The 20,000-nt window shown below is 35.7% G+C and overlaps 1 protein-coding gene across 5 annotated transcripts in view; it reads right to left on the bottom strand.

Annotated features, from left to right (window-relative positions):
• LOC135210928 (fat-like cadherin-related tumor suppressor homolog) overlaps positions 1-20,000 on the bottom strand; it is a 736,096-nt gene that overhangs the window by 271,355 nt on the left and 444,741 nt on the right. For 4 of the 5 annotated variants that reach the window (XM_064243897.1, XM_064243900.1, XM_064243901.1 and 1 more), the window contains exons 6-8: positions 18,074-18,205; positions 9,712-9,864; positions 820-1,030 (exon numbers count right to left, since the gene is read on the bottom strand). In XM_064243897.1, coding sequence (XP_064099967.1) covers positions 820-1,030; positions 9,712-9,864; positions 18,074-18,205 — 496 coding nt within the window. The remainder of the gene's footprint in view (positions 1-819; positions 1,031-9,711; positions 9,865-18,073; positions 18,206-20,000) is intronic. The other variant, XM_064243899.1, reaches the window with a different exon arrangement.

Genomic DNA, 20,000 nt, shown 5'->3' with positions numbered 1-20,000 from the left:
GTGGGGTATGAGGCTGAACTCAGTAGAACGGAAACACTACTTAAGAGCGGATTTCGTACTGATTTACCACCCCATCCTCCCCTTCAAATGGATGGGACTCTGCTGAAAGAATGAAGTTTCAATAATACGCGTTTTCACTTTTGACTCGCATATCACTTTGGCGAAATATCTAATGAGTCTGCAGGGAAGTTGGGTATTGTAAGGCCAAATATATTTATAACACTGATATGTTAAAATCTATGCAACCTGTAACAGAGATCTTTCACATTCACAGTTGATCCTGATCCCATCTTCCTGCCGAGAGCAGCCAGATCCACTGAATACCAGCACCCATATGCAGTAAATGTGTTTCTCTCTCGAACTTCTCAGTTTCACAGGTTCTTTATTCCTCACCGTTGGACTGCAGAACAGTCTCCCTGAGGATGTTGTGCAACTGGACCTTCAAAAGCCCAAGCGATGATACAACACATGACTACCCTAACACAATTCTCCTTGGATTTTAATGATTTGCCTACATTTCTATCTATTCGTTTATTAATTTGTTATTTTATCTTTTTATTTTCCAATCAGTGATCTCTTCTTTCTGTATTTCCTATTGCCTTACGTTAATTCTTTCAAATGAGCACCGTATTAGTTGGAAGCTTTAATTTCACGGCAATGGCCCCAGTGGGTTGCTCCATATGAATACGGTTCAATTTCTGAATAATAATAATGTCATGTCATCGAAGACAAAAAAAAAAAAACGATAAAGGAAGGTAACCATTAGACAAATAGTTAGAATAGTTTAAATGACATAAATAATCTCAACAGATCTCTTACCTACGATATAGTACCAAAGGGTATCGTTCTCCCTATCGTAGGCGTTCACGAAGGCCACAAGATGGCCCGGGGGATCGGTCTCCATGACGTGTGCTGGAGCGGGCGGAGAGAGTTCTGGCGGATGGGCTGACGTCTCGGGAACAGGTGCCACTCTCACCAGGACTCGGGCGGTGGCTGTCAGCTGGGGCTGCCCGTTGTCTTTGGCCTGAACCTAAAAGGAAAAGAAGTCGGGGACTGAATGGGTGATGGCAGCAATGATAGTCTTTCAAATATATAAAGAACCGAAAGGTGGTCAGCTTTTCTCATAACTTGGAGAACACAGGAATGCCTCAAAAAATGAAATAGGAATAAAATCTAAAGAAAGAACAACGTTTTGTCTGATATAACGAACATATTGCGTACAAATTAAAGCACATATAAATATAAAAGGTAGAGCACTCTGTCCTGTAATTCTCCATTTACTACTACATTACGCTCTTAAACATTAGCTCTAACAAAATTATATCAAGTAAGCTGGCTAGCACCGCCGTAACAGTGTATGAAATTGCCTTTAAGTGGCAATAAAATTTATCTACAGTGATCGGGCGATGCAATAAAAAGCTCGCTCGACATAAAAGGATTTTATAGTCGTCGGCATTCTTCACTGATGGCCTTCGTGCCTGAGGCCAAGTGCTTGGGAATATTCTCTCCTTCATCATAGGACTATTTACGGTTGAATTCGCACGCCATCAGCCGCGATCATCGGAGACCTATATCGCAAACCACAGACACTGCACACTTCACGAGAAACGACGATCAATATCCAAAAGATTTATCGGGCAACAAAGTTCAATTGTCTTTCCTGACACACGCCTCAACAGTTACATTCCCCATCAGCAATTAAGAGAGAAAATATTCGTTTTAGAAAAGCTATTTTGTTTCTGCTACGGGTCCAAATTTACTTTAATTTTTTCTTTAGAGAACCTGATAACAAATCATACTTCTAAGGTAGTATATGTAGCCCTTTTGGTCTACTTTCGCTAAATATAATGTACTGTATATGTAAGGAGAACTATGGCGCATCTTTGGTATATGCAAATCTAATTTAAAGCTCCTTAGAGGACCATCGGGTTCGGGCTGATGGCAGTTTGACTTATTCATACAACCAAACAAACAAACAAACTTACACACATACACACACACACACACATATATATATTATATATATTATATTATATATTATATATATATATATATATAATATTACATATATATATAATATATATTATATATATATATTATATATCCTTATGCATAGGTTAGTAAACTGAAGGGTTACTATTATCATATACCTTAAACGTATGGAAATGTTACTGCATGTTACAACTGAGAACTCCTGCCTTTGGTTGATGACAATTTGACTCGAATATACATAGAGTATAACTCGTCTCAAGTCGATAGAATTCCATTGATGCCCTACACTTACACGCTGACTTCCATGAATAAATGATGTGTTGCTATGTAGGCAACTGAAAGCCTTCTTTGTCTTGCTCCATTATTATATTATTATTATAGTACTTCAAATAGGTTGTTACTGCATGGTGCTAATGCACTCAGTATTGCTTTAGGTACTAATTAAAGCTTTATTTTCTATAATCTTTTACAATTTTCATGGTGACTGCTTCCAAGTCTGAGCCCCTGACTAAATTTTGAACCCAACTGATGACATTGGTTTGAAGTCATGTTCCAGCCTACATTGTTTATATTGTTATCACGAATTCCTTCCATCAATTGTTGTGAAATATTGTACTGTACAAAACAGTAACTTATCATTTGCTTTATCAGCATGCACTGTACCTATACACAATCATTTTCAGCATGATTCTTTTTTTTTTTTTGTACAAACCCTACCCAATCTAATCCTAGCGCTATTACTTCTAAGGGGAAACACGTGTGGTGAAATATTCATCCAATGCCACAATGGTTCCGTGGCATATAAAGAGTTCTCAGGAAAGGTGGCAGGAAAATTCGAAGACGCCGAGTTTTCGAGTATTTCACCTTTGCCTGCAAGCGGTTCTGTATGCTGTATATATTTACATATTTACACACACACACACACACACACACACACATATATATATATATATATATATATATATATATATATATTATTATTTATATATATATATATACATATAGCATATATGCGTGTGCGTGCGTATGTGTGTACGTAAATGAGTTCCTAATACTATATATTCCAAAATCCCACTTGGTACAGGTTAGTATCACTAAGAATACGTGACCAGGCGTTTAGCAGCACCATAAATGGATGAATTAGCAGATACATCAATGAAACTGTAACACTTGAGGGAATCTTCTTATCATAATGACTTCTTATTCATTGCTCTGAAAGACTGCGCAATAAGGTATAGAAATAAACGAATGAAAAATTTACATATATATCAAAAGTATTTATTCGAGAGCAAACTTTGTGAAGCCAGATAATTCACAATCAAGCAATCGAGAGTAAACTTTAACTCGCTTTCTTATACAGTTCTGCTCCGTGTACATCGACCAAATACTTGATAAAAATAAAGAAATAAAATAAAATAAAATAAACAAATAAAAAACAAAATTGTTTTTCGGCAACTCTAAAGGAAAGTTTTTATAAGTCGCAGGTTGGGGTGGTTAAAAAAAATAAAAAGGAATTTCATTCCACATCCTTCCGTTAACTAAACTTCAGAGGCTTCTGATCTTTAATGCGATGGAAAATTAAAATATTAACATTTCTACACACACATATATAGACATCCATATATACAAACGTACAAACATACATACATACACACATACAGACATACTTACATACACAAACATATATATATATATATATATATATATATATATATATATATATATATATATATATATATATATATATATATATATATATATATATATATATATATATTATATATATATATATATCTGTATGTGTGTAATACATGATTCTGTTAAACCAGGATACGCCTTAAGTATAAAAGGCCCATTTAAACACGCTAGCTTAAAGATAAGGACTATATTTTGGTGGACTAACTTCCACCCTTATCAAGTAGTGGATGACAGAATAAGTTACATTAGTGAAATATAAAGTGGGAGTTATGCCCTTAGGTGAAGCCTGGGGTCATTGCTAAGCCGACGTTGGTTCTGTTAATTGCCTCAATCCGTTTCATCATTGCCTTAAGGAAAATATTGTCTATATGATCAGAGTCCCACACTCCATTGAACAGGTTGGTCCTATTATCCTGTTATTTTATAAAATTCGGGAAAAGTTCCAATCCATGGTATGGTTCATGTAATTTATATGATGGAAAATTGCCGAACTATGTTGTCCATATCTAACTGATCGTTTATGTTGAGTTCACCTTTCCAAGAGAGATGTCTTTGGGAACTGATTTTTGATGAACGTTAATAAAGGATTTCCCCAGTGTATTTGGATAAGTGAAGATAAAAGGGTCGAGTCGGCCTAAGATTTGTGTGGTCTCTCATAAATTGTCCACATAAGGGACTATGATTTTGTTTGGTTATTTTTCCTTTTTTTTTCTGTGGGTTTGTGAAAAAAATGCTCTTTGCTTTATGTATGGCTTTTTCTATTATGTACTTGGGGTATTCTAGCAAGATAAGTTGATTTTGATTGTTTCAAGTTCTTTATTAAGAAAATCTGGGGAGCAAATTCTCAGGACTCTAAGAAATAAGTTACTTGCTATGCCGAGTTTAACTGGAATGTCATGATAGCTATAAAAATGTATGTGTGAAAGTGAGAATGTCGCCTTCCTGAAGACAGTGAATTTGTAGTTCTTATTAGTTCTGATGATTAAGACATCTAAAAAGGGGATTTGGTTATTGTTTTCCCATTCTACTTTAAATTTTATGCTCGGGACCAGGGAATTCAATTTTTGTAGAAAGACGTCAAAATTGCCCCACTCGCTTTTCCAGTATGTTAAGATGTCGTCAACATAACGAAGCCAAATCCTATCTCCAGGTTTAATAGGGTTTATAATTACTGTTTCGAAAAAACTCCATATGTAAGTTTACTAACACAAGACTTAAAAAGCAGAGCCCTAATGTTCCATTAGATTTTTTTCAGAAAAATCAGAAACATCAGTAAAAGTAAGAAAAATATAGAACTTTTTTGAAAAATATAAACCAATCAATCCCAAATTATCTTATTTCTATGGCCTCCCCAAAACTTACAAAGATAACATCCCCTTCCGTTCCATAATCACGTGTGATGAAGCTTTTTACTACAGAATCTCAAAATGGTTAGCCAAGTTACTATCCCCTTTTTAGGAACTTTCTCCCCTAAAACACACTGAGGACTTTTGCAACAAATTTAGGTCAGCAAATATCCCCGTACATATGTATACCTAGACTCCCTTTTCACAAAAGTACCCATAAAAGATATATTAACGTTCCTCAAAAATAAACTTAAGAGCTATTTGCTGATCACTTTCCCATAGAATTGAACAGAATAATACAACTTGTAGAGTTCTGCGTCACTAATAACGTCTTGTCCTTTGGTGACAACTTTAACATAAAAAATTTGGTTGCAGTTTGGGGAGCCAACTTACTCCTGTGAGCAAACTTATATATGAAATATGTTGAAACAGTAATTATAAACCCTATCAAACCTGCAGATATGATTTGGCTTTATTATGTAGATGACATCTGAACATACTAGAAAAGCAAGTGGGTCGATTTTAATATCTTTCTGCACAAATTAAATTCCTTGGTCTAGAGCATAAAATTTATAATAGAATGGGAAAACAATAAACAAATCCCCTTTTTAGATGTCTTAGTTACCAGAACTAAAAACAACTACAAATTCAATGTCTTCAGGAAAGCGACATTCTCACCTTCATACATACATTTTTACAGCTATCATGACATTTCAGTTAAACTCGGCATAGCACGTAACTTATTTCTTAGAGCCCTGAGAATTTGCTCCCTAGATTTTCTTAACAAAGAACTTGAAAGCATCAGATATCAACTTATCTTATTAAATACCCCAAGCACATAATAAAAAAAGCCACAAAAAACAAAGAAAAGGAAAAATACACAAACAAAACCATAATCCTTCATGTGGACAACTTGCGAGAGATCACACAAATCTTAGGCCAACTCAATCCTCTCATCTTCACTTATCTGAATACACTAGGGAAATCCTTAATTAATGTTCAGCAGAAACCAGTTTCCAAAGACAAACTAGGTGTTTATGAAATCCCCTGTAGAGATCATGATGAGTTTCACAGGAAAATCTCTCTCAGAAAGATTAACTCAACATAAATGATCAGTTAGATAAGGACACCATAGTTCGGCAATTTTCCATCATATAAATAACACGAACCATACCATGGATTGGAACTCGTCTTGAATTTTATATAAAAACAGTTGTCAATACAAATGTTACAGGGTAGAATCTGCACTGATAAAACAACAAGATAATAGGATCAATCTTTCCAATGGAGCCTGGGACTCAGACCATACAGACAATATCTTCCTTATGGTAATGATGAAGCTGATTAAGACAATTAATAGAACCAACATCAGCTTAAAGGTGACCCCAAACATCACCTAAGGGTATATCTCACAGCATATATTTCATTAATGTAACGCCTTTTGTCATTCACTACTTAATAAGGATGGAAGTTAGTCCACCGAAATATAGTACTTACCTTTAAGCGAGAGTGTTTTAATGGGCCTTACACACACACACACACATATGTATATATATATATTATATATGTATATATATATCTATATACATATATATATATATATATATATTATATATTATATATAAGCATTTCTTTGCTATCAAAATTTAGATTACTCATACACGTGCGCACACACACACACATATATAATATATATATATATCTATATATACATACATACATACATACATACATACACATATATATATACATATATATATATATATATATATATATATATATATATATATGATTTATTTAGTTCTTAGTTAAATCTTGGAATGACATCTACTTGAGATGTCATGAGTATGGCAGGGGATGACAACTTCACCTAAAGGAGAAACGAAAGCCTGCCTGTAGAAAGAAAAGGCCTTTGAACTTTGAACTTTGAACTTTCTAGCACTCCATCCCATCGCTGTCTCTTAACACTGCACGGAATCTTTATCAAACAATAACAATATGTTGTGGGATGACCGAAGGAAGAACCAGCCACTGCATTTGAACAAATTGTCGATAATTTATCGACGGGGAATCGGATGTTTTTATTTTCTACTTTTCGACAGGCTGACATTGCAAAAACAAGACAATCTTAAAGCGAAGCCTAGCAGGCAGGTGGTTTGAAAATGGCAACCAACACAGACATACGTAACTGGCAATTCTGCACGATTACACTTACGCCTCGATTAACATGCCGAATCCCTTTCTCGCTTACTAATAAAATGAATCGACGAACATAAATGCGTCCAGACAATCTTTCTGGAAACAGCAGGCGGTCCACACTTGATTCAGCTTTCACAACCAACACGTTTCGTGTGGCAAGTTAGTTTACGAAACTTATTGATGGGTTTTAAGTCGATTTATTTTGGAAGTACGTAGGAACTACGTTATCCACGAACAAAGGATTGAAGTCCAAAAACAGCATCTATCTCAACATCAGCCTTCCAGCAGCGGCGCTGGCCTTCAGCATGCTGTACAGGTTCCGGTTCTGTGAGACGAACTAAAAAACTGATGAAAACTCCATCCCTACTCACCTGGAGAAGAATGACAAAATGACGACCTGAATAGACTAAGTGACTTTATCTGCCGTCCAAACAATAACCCAAAAAGTTACACAGCGTAATATCCGGCCATTTAGTGTTGACTTTTTTTTTATAGTCTACTTTCTGCTTACTTTCCAAACTCGCACTCCTGCCAACAGCAGTTTCTGACAACTGTATATATATCAGTTTACTAGTTTTTGCGAACATAACGTCTCATCTTCATTAAATAAAAAAACCAAAAAACTTACAGAATAACTTTTACACGAGAGTATATTATATCAAGGAATCCTTTCAAAGAGAATTTTTCTTCATAGAACTCTAATTATTTCCTTAATAGAAACACAAAGAAAAAAAAAAACTTTCAAAGCGGAGTCTCTTCGGAAAAAAAATGCTTGAAATATCTTATATAAAACAGACGTTACCAAACTCATTCTGACTTCGCAGACTGAATGCAGATGTGATTTTTGGAAATCAAACGAAAATCCCTCTTGCATCACACCGCATTCTGCACAAGCAAGAATAATTAAGAGGGCAAAAGCTTATTCTTGGATAAGACAACGAACACAGTAACTGAAGTCAGTGCGTGACAGATACTCTGAACTGTCTAGATAAAGGCTCACGATACGCTTTGGTTGTCGTAAGCTTCAGTTGTCAAGTTCTATTAGTAGGTGATCCTCTGGGTGGCAGCGAGCATATCAAAAACAAATGCGTTTCCGTTTAACTAGTGACTATAAATAAAATGCTCATGACGGCACTCTTATTCAAACAAACGTTTAGATATGACCACTCTTAATAATAATAATAATAATAATAATAATAATAATAATAATAATAATAATAATAATAATAATAATAATAATAATAATATAAATCCCGGTTGAAATTCTAGCATTTCTTTTGAGAGCAAACAGCGGAGGCAGGGGTGTACAAACAAGCTTTTAGAGACTTTTATGAAAAGTTCGTTCTTATGGAAAGTTGGGGTCTCTCTGTTTGTAAGGTAAATATTCAAAAAGGGCACAAAGCTCCAAATCTTCCTCTAGTAAAAAAAAAAAAATCATCAATGAATGTTGTCGGATCGAAACTTCAGTTGTTTCCCTGCAAAAGGAAAATGGCAGATAACATCAAATCAGTCACTTTCCACACTAGTAGGTTACAGTGCCAATTTTCGAGTTTCACTTGCAACAGCTATGCTATCATAAATGTTCTGCTCTCTCTCTCTCTCTCTCTCTTCCTGTAAAAGCAATGAATTGAATTAATATTAAATATTCCCAGTGAAAAGGAACTGAGACATTCCAATTGTTTTTAAATTTAATATTGAAGTAGAGTTTCGCGTGTTCTAGTCTCTCCTCTCCTCTCTACTCTATCTCTCTCTCTCTCTCTCTCTCTCTCTCTCGTAAAGCAATGAATTTTCAATTAATATTAAAATATTCCTCAGTGCAAATGGAACATGAGATTCCACTTGTTTTTAAATTTAATATTGAAGAGAGTTTCGCGTGTTATAGTCTCTCTCTCTCTCTCTCTCTCTCTCTCTCTCTCTCTCTCTCTCTCTCTCTCTCTCTCTCTCGCTGGTGCATCAACCCCGTCAAGCAACTAGCGGTCCTATGCACAAAAACTAGTTCGATTCAGCTGTGAGTTAATGTGGAGAATAACCGCAAGAGCAACTTTTCTTTTGTACACTACTCAGGTGTCCGAACAATTCGTAAATGAATCTCAAGAGGCGGTTATTTCCACTTTCCAAAATAAATTACCGTACTTATAAATATAATTACCGAAAGTGAGTCACTAAATTACTGTTATCCTCTGTCAAAACATAAAGTTCTGTATATCACCATTGCTGTTTGACGTCTTATCTTTCCTTGACGATATTAGGTGTCCAAGTTCAAGGAAATAAGTCAGTCATACCAGTGAGACGGAAAGAGGTCATCTAATAATGCAAGCTTTGAGTGTGGTCTTTTTGGTTGTGGAACTTCATTATTTACAATGTCTTCAAAATCATCGTTTACAATTCGTTCGTATCTGGACAATGGGAATGCGGTCATTTTTTAAGATTCAAGTTCATGGAACATTAATGATACAAAAAAAAATCTTTTACTTACCATTAAGTCAAAGGTTTGACCCGGTGTGAAAGCCTTCTTGGTATAGACTTGACCTGTCTTGGGATGGATCTTGAAGCGACCTTTGCCCCGACCTGTCTTGATGCTGTAGTCGAGGTCAGCGTTCATGCCAGTATCAGCATCTCTCGCGAACACCTTTTCAGGAGGCCATGTTAAGAAAAATAATAAGTACGCGAACTGTGAAGCATTCTTGAGTTATGCCTAAAAATATACATAGATGGCAGCACATGCCTAACTCTACCATATAATGAACGAACTGCAAGACTGGATAATCTACTGGGATGAAGAGTTGAACAGATATAAGGCGTCTGATAATCACAAATAAGTATAGAAATAAGCCAAAAAATTGTACAGTATAGGACTGGTTTAACATAATCAAAGGGCAGTATTTCAATTTCATTACTTATGAAAGGTTTAGTCCATAAATCATATCTTAATTAATTACCTCTCAATCATTTAAGCAATAAGTCAATTAGAATAAGAGAACAAGGCTAAATGCTAAATAGTTATAAGTATAAAAACATACACCATGCATTACAATGTAGTGTATCATTACCAAGTTAATTGTGTCGTTAGTAAAAAAAATTTCTGAATTATTTGCGACGAATCTCAAAATGCTTTTATTAAAACCTTTCTGTTCAGGTGAAAACCAAAATCTTTTAATAATTCCAACCAACAGTCCCTCGGTTTGCATACTCTCTCTCTCTCTCTCTCTCTCTCTCTCTCTCTCTCTCTCACACAATTTTTCACCAATCACTGCCCGAGCCATTACGGCCATTCTTCACTTCTATTTACTCACTGTCGATTCCATTTTCAATACCAAGGAAACGATTTAGCAATTCAAACATTTCCATGTCAAAGTCAATCATCATCCGCATTTTTTTTTTTTAACTCTATTCTTTCTCGTTGCTATAGTGACCATCTTTCGCATTAGAAGTGTAAAACTACGCATGCAGCGATACATCTCTCTCTCTCTCTCTCTCTCTCTCTCTCTCCTCTCTCTCTCTCAATAAACCTGAACAATCAATTATAAGTTATTCAGCTAATTAATCTCTCCATTATGCAAAGAAGCTATAATTCAAAAGTAAACGGAATAATTATTGACATCACACCGACATTACACAAGATAAATTATGCTAATTTTTTTTCATTAGAAATCAATGGCTGGATCAAAAATAAAATGTTTAATAGTGTCGGGAAGAAAACACAGATCAGCATCTTTCAAAATCAGTGAAAAATCTACGGAAACAACAAAAGCCAAACAAAAAATCGCTTCACACGCACACACAAATTCGTTCCTCGCATCACAATCGTAGGCACACACAAGAGACGAATCATAAAAAAACAAAAACAAACTGACAAACTAAAGGACTTATGGCTGGGTTTATGAACTCTTCAGATTGAAGCACAGTTTAAACTGAAACACCTTTCGAACCGGGCTTGCCGGTTCCTACTAACTACAGGCTTTGAAAGAAACAAGGAGAGGATGCAATAGCCATTGTATTGGGCAGCAGTGAACTGTGATCAGGCATGCTGAGAGAGAGAGAGAGAGAGAGAGAGAGAGAGAGAGAGAGAGAGAGAGAGAGAGAGAGAGAGAGAGAGAGAGAGAGAGACTTCGTGAAGACCAGGTGAACTCTATAGAGAGAGAGATTATATTTGGCGCTAATGCTATATTTTGAGAGATATTTTAAACAGACATGTTTGTTAAACATGACAGAGAGAGAGAGAGAGAGAGAGAGAGAGAGAGAGAGAGAGAGGAGAGAGAGAGAGAGAGAGAGAGAGAGAGAGAGAGAGAGCTTATTAGCATCCAGTAAGCGCCTGCAACCCGAGAAAAAACCAAAGCAGCTGTTTGCATGCCTCATTCTACAACGAAAGTACTTATTGCAGGAGGGACAGGTTACGGCCTATAAAAAGTTTTTTTTTTTTGTTATCATTATTTCCTTTACGAAACTGGGATAAAAAGAAGAAGAGGGAAAAATTTCTCATGCACAAAGGACGTAAATTCGAAGTTTCCATTAAAATATGCCATTTATTTTTATGTATTATTTTCAGCCTCTCAACAAATTACTTCAAGTGACGCTAAGCAAAATAAATTTGAAAGTTTCTAGTTTTCTATAAAACCTGATTTTCACACATACATACAGACATACAGATACACACACACACACACACACACATACAGATATACACAAACACTTACAAGCGTTTCATTTTTCAAAGGTACGAAAGCATTTTGAGAATATGGTCATCCAAATTATTGCAGAAAATTTCTTCTTTTTTATAAAAAAAAAATTGCTAAAACCGTGACATAAAACTGACAGGGTGTGGGCTGTATCTAGTACAAAAAAGAAAAATCCTTGGAAGCTGTTAATTATGAGCAAAATTCTACATTACACTCTATTACCTTCTCAAGTAACTTCCCGATTTGAGGGGATTATGAATCCGGCTCTCTTACCATACTGAAGATACATAAATTAAAAAAGACTAAGAAGCCAATTTTCTATAAGAAAAAATTTACACCAGCGAAACCAAAAACAAAATGTTTCAACATCTCTCCACGTCAAAACTTATATAAGAGCACTGGGAAAATTCTTAAAATTAAAGAAAACTGCATCAAAAATCTACTGCCTACGAAAAAATCATCCACGGGCATATGCACGCAATCTGGACAAACCGTTATTCATCTCGTTCCTCCACTTTCAAATGAAACACAGTCACAACATGCAAGTGTAGATAAAAGCCTCGTACATCAGAACGCGACCAACTTTTGGCCACCTTTTGCCTCTCCTACCAATGCTCTAGAGACGGGCAGATGCGCGTCATGCACGTCAACTTAAAAAACTCCCCTTTGGCCAACGCCACTTAAGTGAAATTTGGATGAGGGAAGATGCAGTCTGGATTTTTTGGAGATGAAACTTCTAAAGGTTACTAAGTAACATTCTGGAATTTTACACTTCTCAGGTGATGATGCAGTCTGTAATTTTTAAGATGAAACTTCTAAAGGGAACATGCAGTTCGACATTTTTGGAGATGAAACTTCTGAGGGAAAGATGCAGTCTGGAATTCTTTTATAAAAGAAACTTATGAGGGGGAGATGCCGTCTGGAATCTTTATAAAAGAAACTTCTTTGGGGGAGATGCAGTCTGGAACTTTTAGATAAGAAACCTCTGAGGGGGAGATGCAGTCTGGAATTTTTACGAAAGAAACTTATTAGGGGGAGATGCAGTCTGGAATTTTTATGAAAGAAACTTCTTTGAGGAAGATGCAGTCAGGAATTTTTTATAAAAGAAACTTATTAGGGGGAGATGCAGTCTGGAAGTTTTATAAAAGAAACTTCTTTGGGGGAGACGCAGTCTGGAATTTTTAGATAAGAAACTTCTTATGGCGAGATGCAGTATGGAAGTTTTATAAAAGAAACTTCTTTGAGGGAGATGAGTCTGGAATCTTTAGATAACAAAACTTCTTAGGGAGAGAAGCAGTTTGGTATTTTTATATAACTTCTTTGGGTGAGATGCAGTCTGGAATTTTTGTAATGGAAACTTTTTAGGGGGAGATGAGTCTGGAATTTTTGGAGATGAAAGTTCTTAGGGGAAGATGCAGTCTGGAATTATTAGAGATGACAAGTCCTGAGGGAAAGAAGCATTCTGGATTTTTATAAATAAAACTTCTGAGGGGAAGATGCAGACTGGATTTTCATAAAAAAAATTTCTTAAGAGGAGATGCAGTCTGGAATTTTTAAATAAGAAACTTCTTAGGAGGAGATGCAGTCTATAATTTTTAGATCAGAAACTTCTGCAGGCGAATTGCGGTCTGGAATTTTTAGAGATGAAACTTCTGAGGGGAAGATGCAGTCTGGAATTATTGGAGATGAAAGTCCTGAGGAAACGAAGCATTCTGGAATTTTTGGAAATAAAACTTCAAAGGTGAAGATGCAGTCTGGAATTTTTAAATACGCAACGTCTGAAGGGGAGATGCAGTCTGTAATTTTTGTATATGAGTCTGAGGGGATTATGCAGTTTTAAATTTTTGAAGATGAAAGTCCTGATGGAAAAAGGCTTTCTGGAATTTGTTGGAGATGAAACTTCTGAAGTGAAGATACTGTCTGAAATCTTCGGTGATGAATCTTCTGAGGGGGAAGATGCGATCTGGGGTTGGTAGAGATGAAACTTCTGAGTCTGGAATTTTGGGAGATGAAACTTCAGAGGGGAAGATGCAGTCCGTATTTACTGAAGATGAAATTTCTGCGGGGAAGATGTGATCTGTAATTGTTGGAGAGGAAACTTCTGAGGGAAGATTCATTCTGTAAGTTTCTGAGAGGAAACTTCTTGGGAAAGATACATTTTGGAATGTTTGGAGATGAAACTTCTGAGGGAAAGAAGCCATCTGGAAGTTTTAAGAGAAAAACTTGGCAGGGAAAGATGCATCCTGGAACGTTTAGAAATGAAACTTCTGAGAGGTAAGATGCATTCTGGACTTTTTTTATATGAACTTCTAAGGGGAAAGTGCATTCTGGAATGCCGGAGATGAAACTCCTGAGAAGGAGATGCAGTCTGGAATTGTTGGAGACGAAACTTTTAAGGGAAAATGCATTCTAGAGTTGGTTGAGATGAAACATCTGAAGGGAAAATGTATTCTGAAAATGTGGTAGATGAAATTTCTGAGAGGGAAAATAAATCCTGAAATTTCGGAGATGAAATTTCTCAGGAAAATATGCCCTGGAATGTATAGAGTTGCACTTCTAAGGGAAAAATACATTCTAAATTTACCGAGATGAGCGGTCGCATGAGAATGCAATACATCATAAAGTCTTCAGTCTTATTCAAGAAACATACAAAGGCCGCTACGTACTACGCAATACAAACAGTAACGACTTTGATGAATACTAAATCATCTATGTTTGTACAGGATGAATAAAGAAAAAAAAACTGGAACACGATACAAAAGAGAGGCGTGTTTTATACACACATAGATTGGAAGGGCGAACGCGAGCTAAATAATAAAGGGGCTATTGTTGACTCGTTCAAAGAAAACAATAACATCTGATAATAACGGACTTTTCACTATCAGCGGAAGCAACAATTGGCAATTAGAGCTAAAAATTACAGTGTCAAACATACATTTGCCGTCATGCAAAACGAAAAGTGCATTTCCAGCCATGCAGATAAAATTCATTTCTTTTATTACAGTGAATACGAACATTCCAGCGGTGAAAATTCAAAATGCAAATTCCTTCTACATGAAATAAAAGGCAATAAAAACGCTCTACATAAACAAAAGCTTTACGCCATGCTAGATCCTTTCTTTTTTTTTTTTTTTAATCCGCGACGTTCAAATACCGACATAATTTTATTCAAAATCCATTAATGCATTTCAAAACCATTCCACATTTTCGGAACACACACGTATATGCATTTACAGACAAGTGGTTAAAACGTGTAACACAGACACACGTGGAAAATAAACGAAATGTAGGAGTGACGAAAACCATAACGGACAAAAATATATATATAGGAAGAAAAAACATGCATCCAAAGTACAATAATTAAGAAACAAAAAAAAAAAATGATTTCTGGAGAACTGAACCAAAATGAGTTCCACTCCATGCTAACAAGTAAAAAACCAAACTGAGACAAAGGTCAGCCTTTCCTAATGACAAACCAAGACGCCAATACCCGACAAACAAAAGCAGTGAGCTTGCAAACAGAACAGACCTTTTCAAATCACAAATTCTTTTGCGACAGCTAAAATCTTGCAATGTGCTTTGGTTTCTTCTTTCAGAATGATGCTCTCATTTCATGGCACTGGATTCCACCGTTATCGTCATGGAATATCCAAGGGAAAATTTCAAAATGTACTATACGGCATTCAAACGCTAATGCACTTGACTGGAACAGACGGGGTGTCTGTATGAGATTATGTCTAAATAACCCCATACACGGTGGCGTTCCATGAAGGGATTAGCTTGTGACAGCTCCAAAAACAAGGCATTCCAACAATGCAAGCAGTCAACAGATGCAAAAGACTGCATTTAATTGAAAACTCAAATGCAAGAGAAACATGTCTCACTTCTACTTGAACCTGCAAACCTTTGATCTGCATAATGAACCGATTTTTACACCATCAAATTGCACAGGAATCTTCAGTAGGTTAATGGAGGTTTCATGACTGTATCAAGGCATCGCGCTCTAATTGCTTAGGCTATTAGCATAATAGTATTTTATGTCTCCTTGTAACTACAGTGCACCTTAAATAAAAATCTGAAGCTTTCCATATGTTGGTGCCGAACAGATTCATGGATTGCGTATACTCATTCCAACATGCGTATGTCAAAAAGAGGACTAGCAATAAAAGTACAAGATGAAATCTTGTACTTTTATTGCTAGTCAATAAAAACTGCCTCAAAATTTCAGTTCATCATCGACTGCAATCATTCCACAGATACTAGCACCAGCTCATAATCCACCAGTGTTTCCTGTGGTCATCTGCATTTCCCATCCCATACTCATTAACATGTCACAATGAGAGATAAAAAGGCTACACCGGTGGTCCTTTGTAAACAAAATTCAGAAGCAAACGCATCGCCAGTGCTCAATATGGTTTCTAAAGGACTTGACTGTTATGGGAATATGATCTGAATCTAGGAAAACACACTTCCTAAATACTAAAAATTCGAAATAACTAGAAACACAATACAAGTGCCTAATGATGTTATGAAAAATGATTGGTTCAACACTGCTCCAGTATCAATCTCCCTAAAAATGCGTGAGGGAGGCGTAATTCCTCCCCATTAGAGGCAATTCCTTTCCTGAGGGCCAATCAAAACGCCCAGTTTATTCAGTCGTCAAGGATGGCAACCAAACATCGAAACGAGAAGCATTCCGAATTTTGGCCCACCAAAATCCTACCAAAATTAGTCCTGTGGAAGAGAGAGAAACAAACACAACTATTCCTGAATAAATATGGCCAACCTCTCTCTCTCTCTCTCTCTCTCTCTCTCTCTCTCTCTCTCTCTCTCTCTCTCTCTCTCTCAATCAGCTGTATTTAAAAATTCATATATGATATACAAACCCTTTAGCTATCAATCTATGAGGCAAATTTTAAACCTAAAAACAAACCTCTCTCTCTCTCTCTCCTCATCTCTCTCGGTCGTCTCTCTCTCCTCTCTTCTCTTTCAATCCAGCGTATTAAAAAATTCAATAACTGAGATTACAAACCCTTTTAGCTATCAATCTATGAAGGCAAAGTTTAAAACCTAAAACAAACACCTCTCTCTCTCTCTCTCTCTCTCTCTCTCTCTCTCTCTCTCTCTCTCTCTCTCTCTCTCTCTCCGCTGTATTTAAACATCCATACAACTGAAATACAATCCCCTTAGCTATTAATCTATGTGGCAAATTTTAAACCTAAAATACAACTCTCTCTCTCTCTCTCGTATCTCTCTCGCTCTCTCTCTCTCTCTCTCTCTCTCTCTCATATATATATATATAAGAATATATATATATATATATATCTTTATATTATATTATATATATATATATATATACGTACATATATATATATATATACGTACATCTATCTATTGTCCTGACAATCTATACCACTAATACGCAATCTCATGTCTTTCAACCAAGATCATTCCAGTGACTAAATCTGGGCGACTTTCCGGTAGCATTCCATTAGTAATACGATGCTAGTGGATCTTTTGGGTGCTATATCTAGCTATTAAGGCAATACGTCGTTCTCGCTAGCGGTCTTGAGACTAGCATTTCACGAGCTCATGCTACTCATTATTGAAGAAAATATCCTGTTAAAAAAAGATATTTTGTTCCTGTGGCAGTGTTATAAAAAATGTCTAGGAAGTACTCGGGTACCATTCACGTCTCAAGTAAGCAATCCGTGACGTCACTCCGAGTAATTTGTTCTATTTGTCTGAGGGGAAACAAACCTGTAGACAAGCAGGATCAAGGCTATATGAGCAGTTTGAGAAAATGAAAAGGGTGAGAAACACTTCTACTTCTCTAGGAACGACAAACCATGTTAAGAAGGAATATAAAAGCAATGGAAATAAATAAACAGGAAGATGCTCTTAAACAAAACCGTGACATATCAACGTCCCATCGATCCACAACGATATGCTCACAACAGTGTTATAAGAAATGTAAACATGCTGGAGTCTAATTTATCATATGCTCATAAAAGTGTATACCTGGTGCAGACTCATTAAACAAAAGAAAGAAAAGGGGGAGAAAATAAAAAAAAAAATAAGAAAAAAAAGAAACGAACAAAAAGCAATAAAATGAAAAGATATTTGGAGAGGTTTCCACAGTGTCGCTTATTCCCCTCTTACCCTGAAGACGAGGTCATCGTGGGGGGTGATCTCTGAGGGGGTGAAGGACACCCATTCCCCCCACGCCCATAACGACTCACCACCATCGTCTTCATCAAGATCACCATCCTCCTCCTCCATATCATCATCGTCCTGTACCGTCACCACCACCATCATCATCATCATCATCATCATCATCATATCAAACACCACAGTTACCATCACCACCACCACCTTATCCCCATCATTGCCATCAACATCATCATCATCATCATCATCATCCCATCACCATCATCATGACCAGGAGCATTTTAGACACATTCATAACAACAAGGAGAGCAGGAGGAGGACGGGCACAAGGGTGAGTAGGAGAGGGGGGTTGGTAGAAGGAAGGAGAGGGAGCTAAAATGTTGTGTATTTACAGAGGTTAAAAACTATATCACATATTCTTCTGGACACATTTAGAAGGACATGACATCAGTCGACGAGGAATGAAATGGACACCAATATCAGGAACGAATAACATGGGGCTCTCATTGTAGCTTTATGTAATGTACATACAAGTTACATGAAATAATGAAGCAGTGATAATACCAGGAAAATTAAGTGCAAATATGTGTGATATATATATATATATATATATATATATATATATATATATATATATATATATATATATATATAGACCATGTGTCCTTCCTCCATAGTAATGTCCATCAAACTCAATTACACTGATATAAAAAAAATATTTTTTCCAGTACTAATGTAAGTCTTTTGGTTCAGAATTCAAATCCTATACAACACTAATACAATATATATATCTATATATATATGTATATATATATTATAATATACATACATACATACATACAATACATACATACATACAATACATACATACTACATACATACATATACATACATATATATATATATATATATATATATATATTATATATATATTATATATGTTGAAATATAAATGTAAGGCTGAGCTATATGTTTCACCCTTCATATAACACATATATGGATATTATGAAGATCAATGTTAATGTGTGCATACATGTCAATGATAAAAGAAAAACATCAACAACAACCACATTACTAATAATAATAATAATAATAATAATAATGAAAAGGACGACAAAAGACCTTAAGACTAAATAATTCCAAAGGTTCCTGAGGCTTCTATTCAACTCTGAGAAGAGAGTGGGGAAGGGGACATCTAAAATTATGTAATGCCAGGATCAGTAACCATATCAAGATTCCACTAGAATGACACCACAAAAAAGTCCTAAATTATGTCAGTCAAATTCAGGAAGACAATACGATGCCGGTGCTGTATTTACATTGTGCTCTTTCAAGGGTTGGGAAAATGATGTCATTACTTCGCATACAGCAAAACAAAAAATAAAAAAACATAGACTTCTGAGACAAACAAACGAAAATAATGAAACATAACGAATATACTGGTCATGCAATGAAACTGGGAATAAATCGATTCTCTGGGGATACTGGAAACTAACAATTGATGGCAAGAAGCTTATGCTGTGGAAATTCTGCATTTGAAACGAAAAATTCAAAGATTCAGAGGAAATTGTACTTACGTTCTGGGAAAAGTTTAAAAATTAACAAACTGACCGTGATTTACAAATAATAAATACCCAGTTACAAGAAGCTGGCACTGAAAGTGCCATCGACGCCCGTCTGGTTTTTCTCTTAAGACACCCATTGTTGGGGCGAACCAACTTTATATATACACTATATTTCATATATATATATATATATATATATATATATATATATATATATATATATATATGTATATATATAAGCTTTGGTTTAAATCAATAATTATAATTCCATTTTAAGCATAAATTATCCCCAAGACAAGGTGATTCGATAATAAACCTTATTTCTGGCTTAATATTACAGTGTATAATATATA

Source organism: Macrobrachium nipponense, chromosome 4 (genome assembly GCF_015104395.2).
Source record: "Macrobrachium nipponense isolate FS-2020 chromosome 4, ASM1510439v2, whole genome shotgun sequence".
Taxonomy (NCBI): domain Eukaryota; kingdom Metazoa; phylum Arthropoda; class Malacostraca; order Decapoda; family Palaemonidae; genus Macrobrachium; species Macrobrachium nipponense.
Note: the sequence above shows the minus strand (reverse complement) of the source record. Positions and strands in the feature narration are given on the sequence as shown.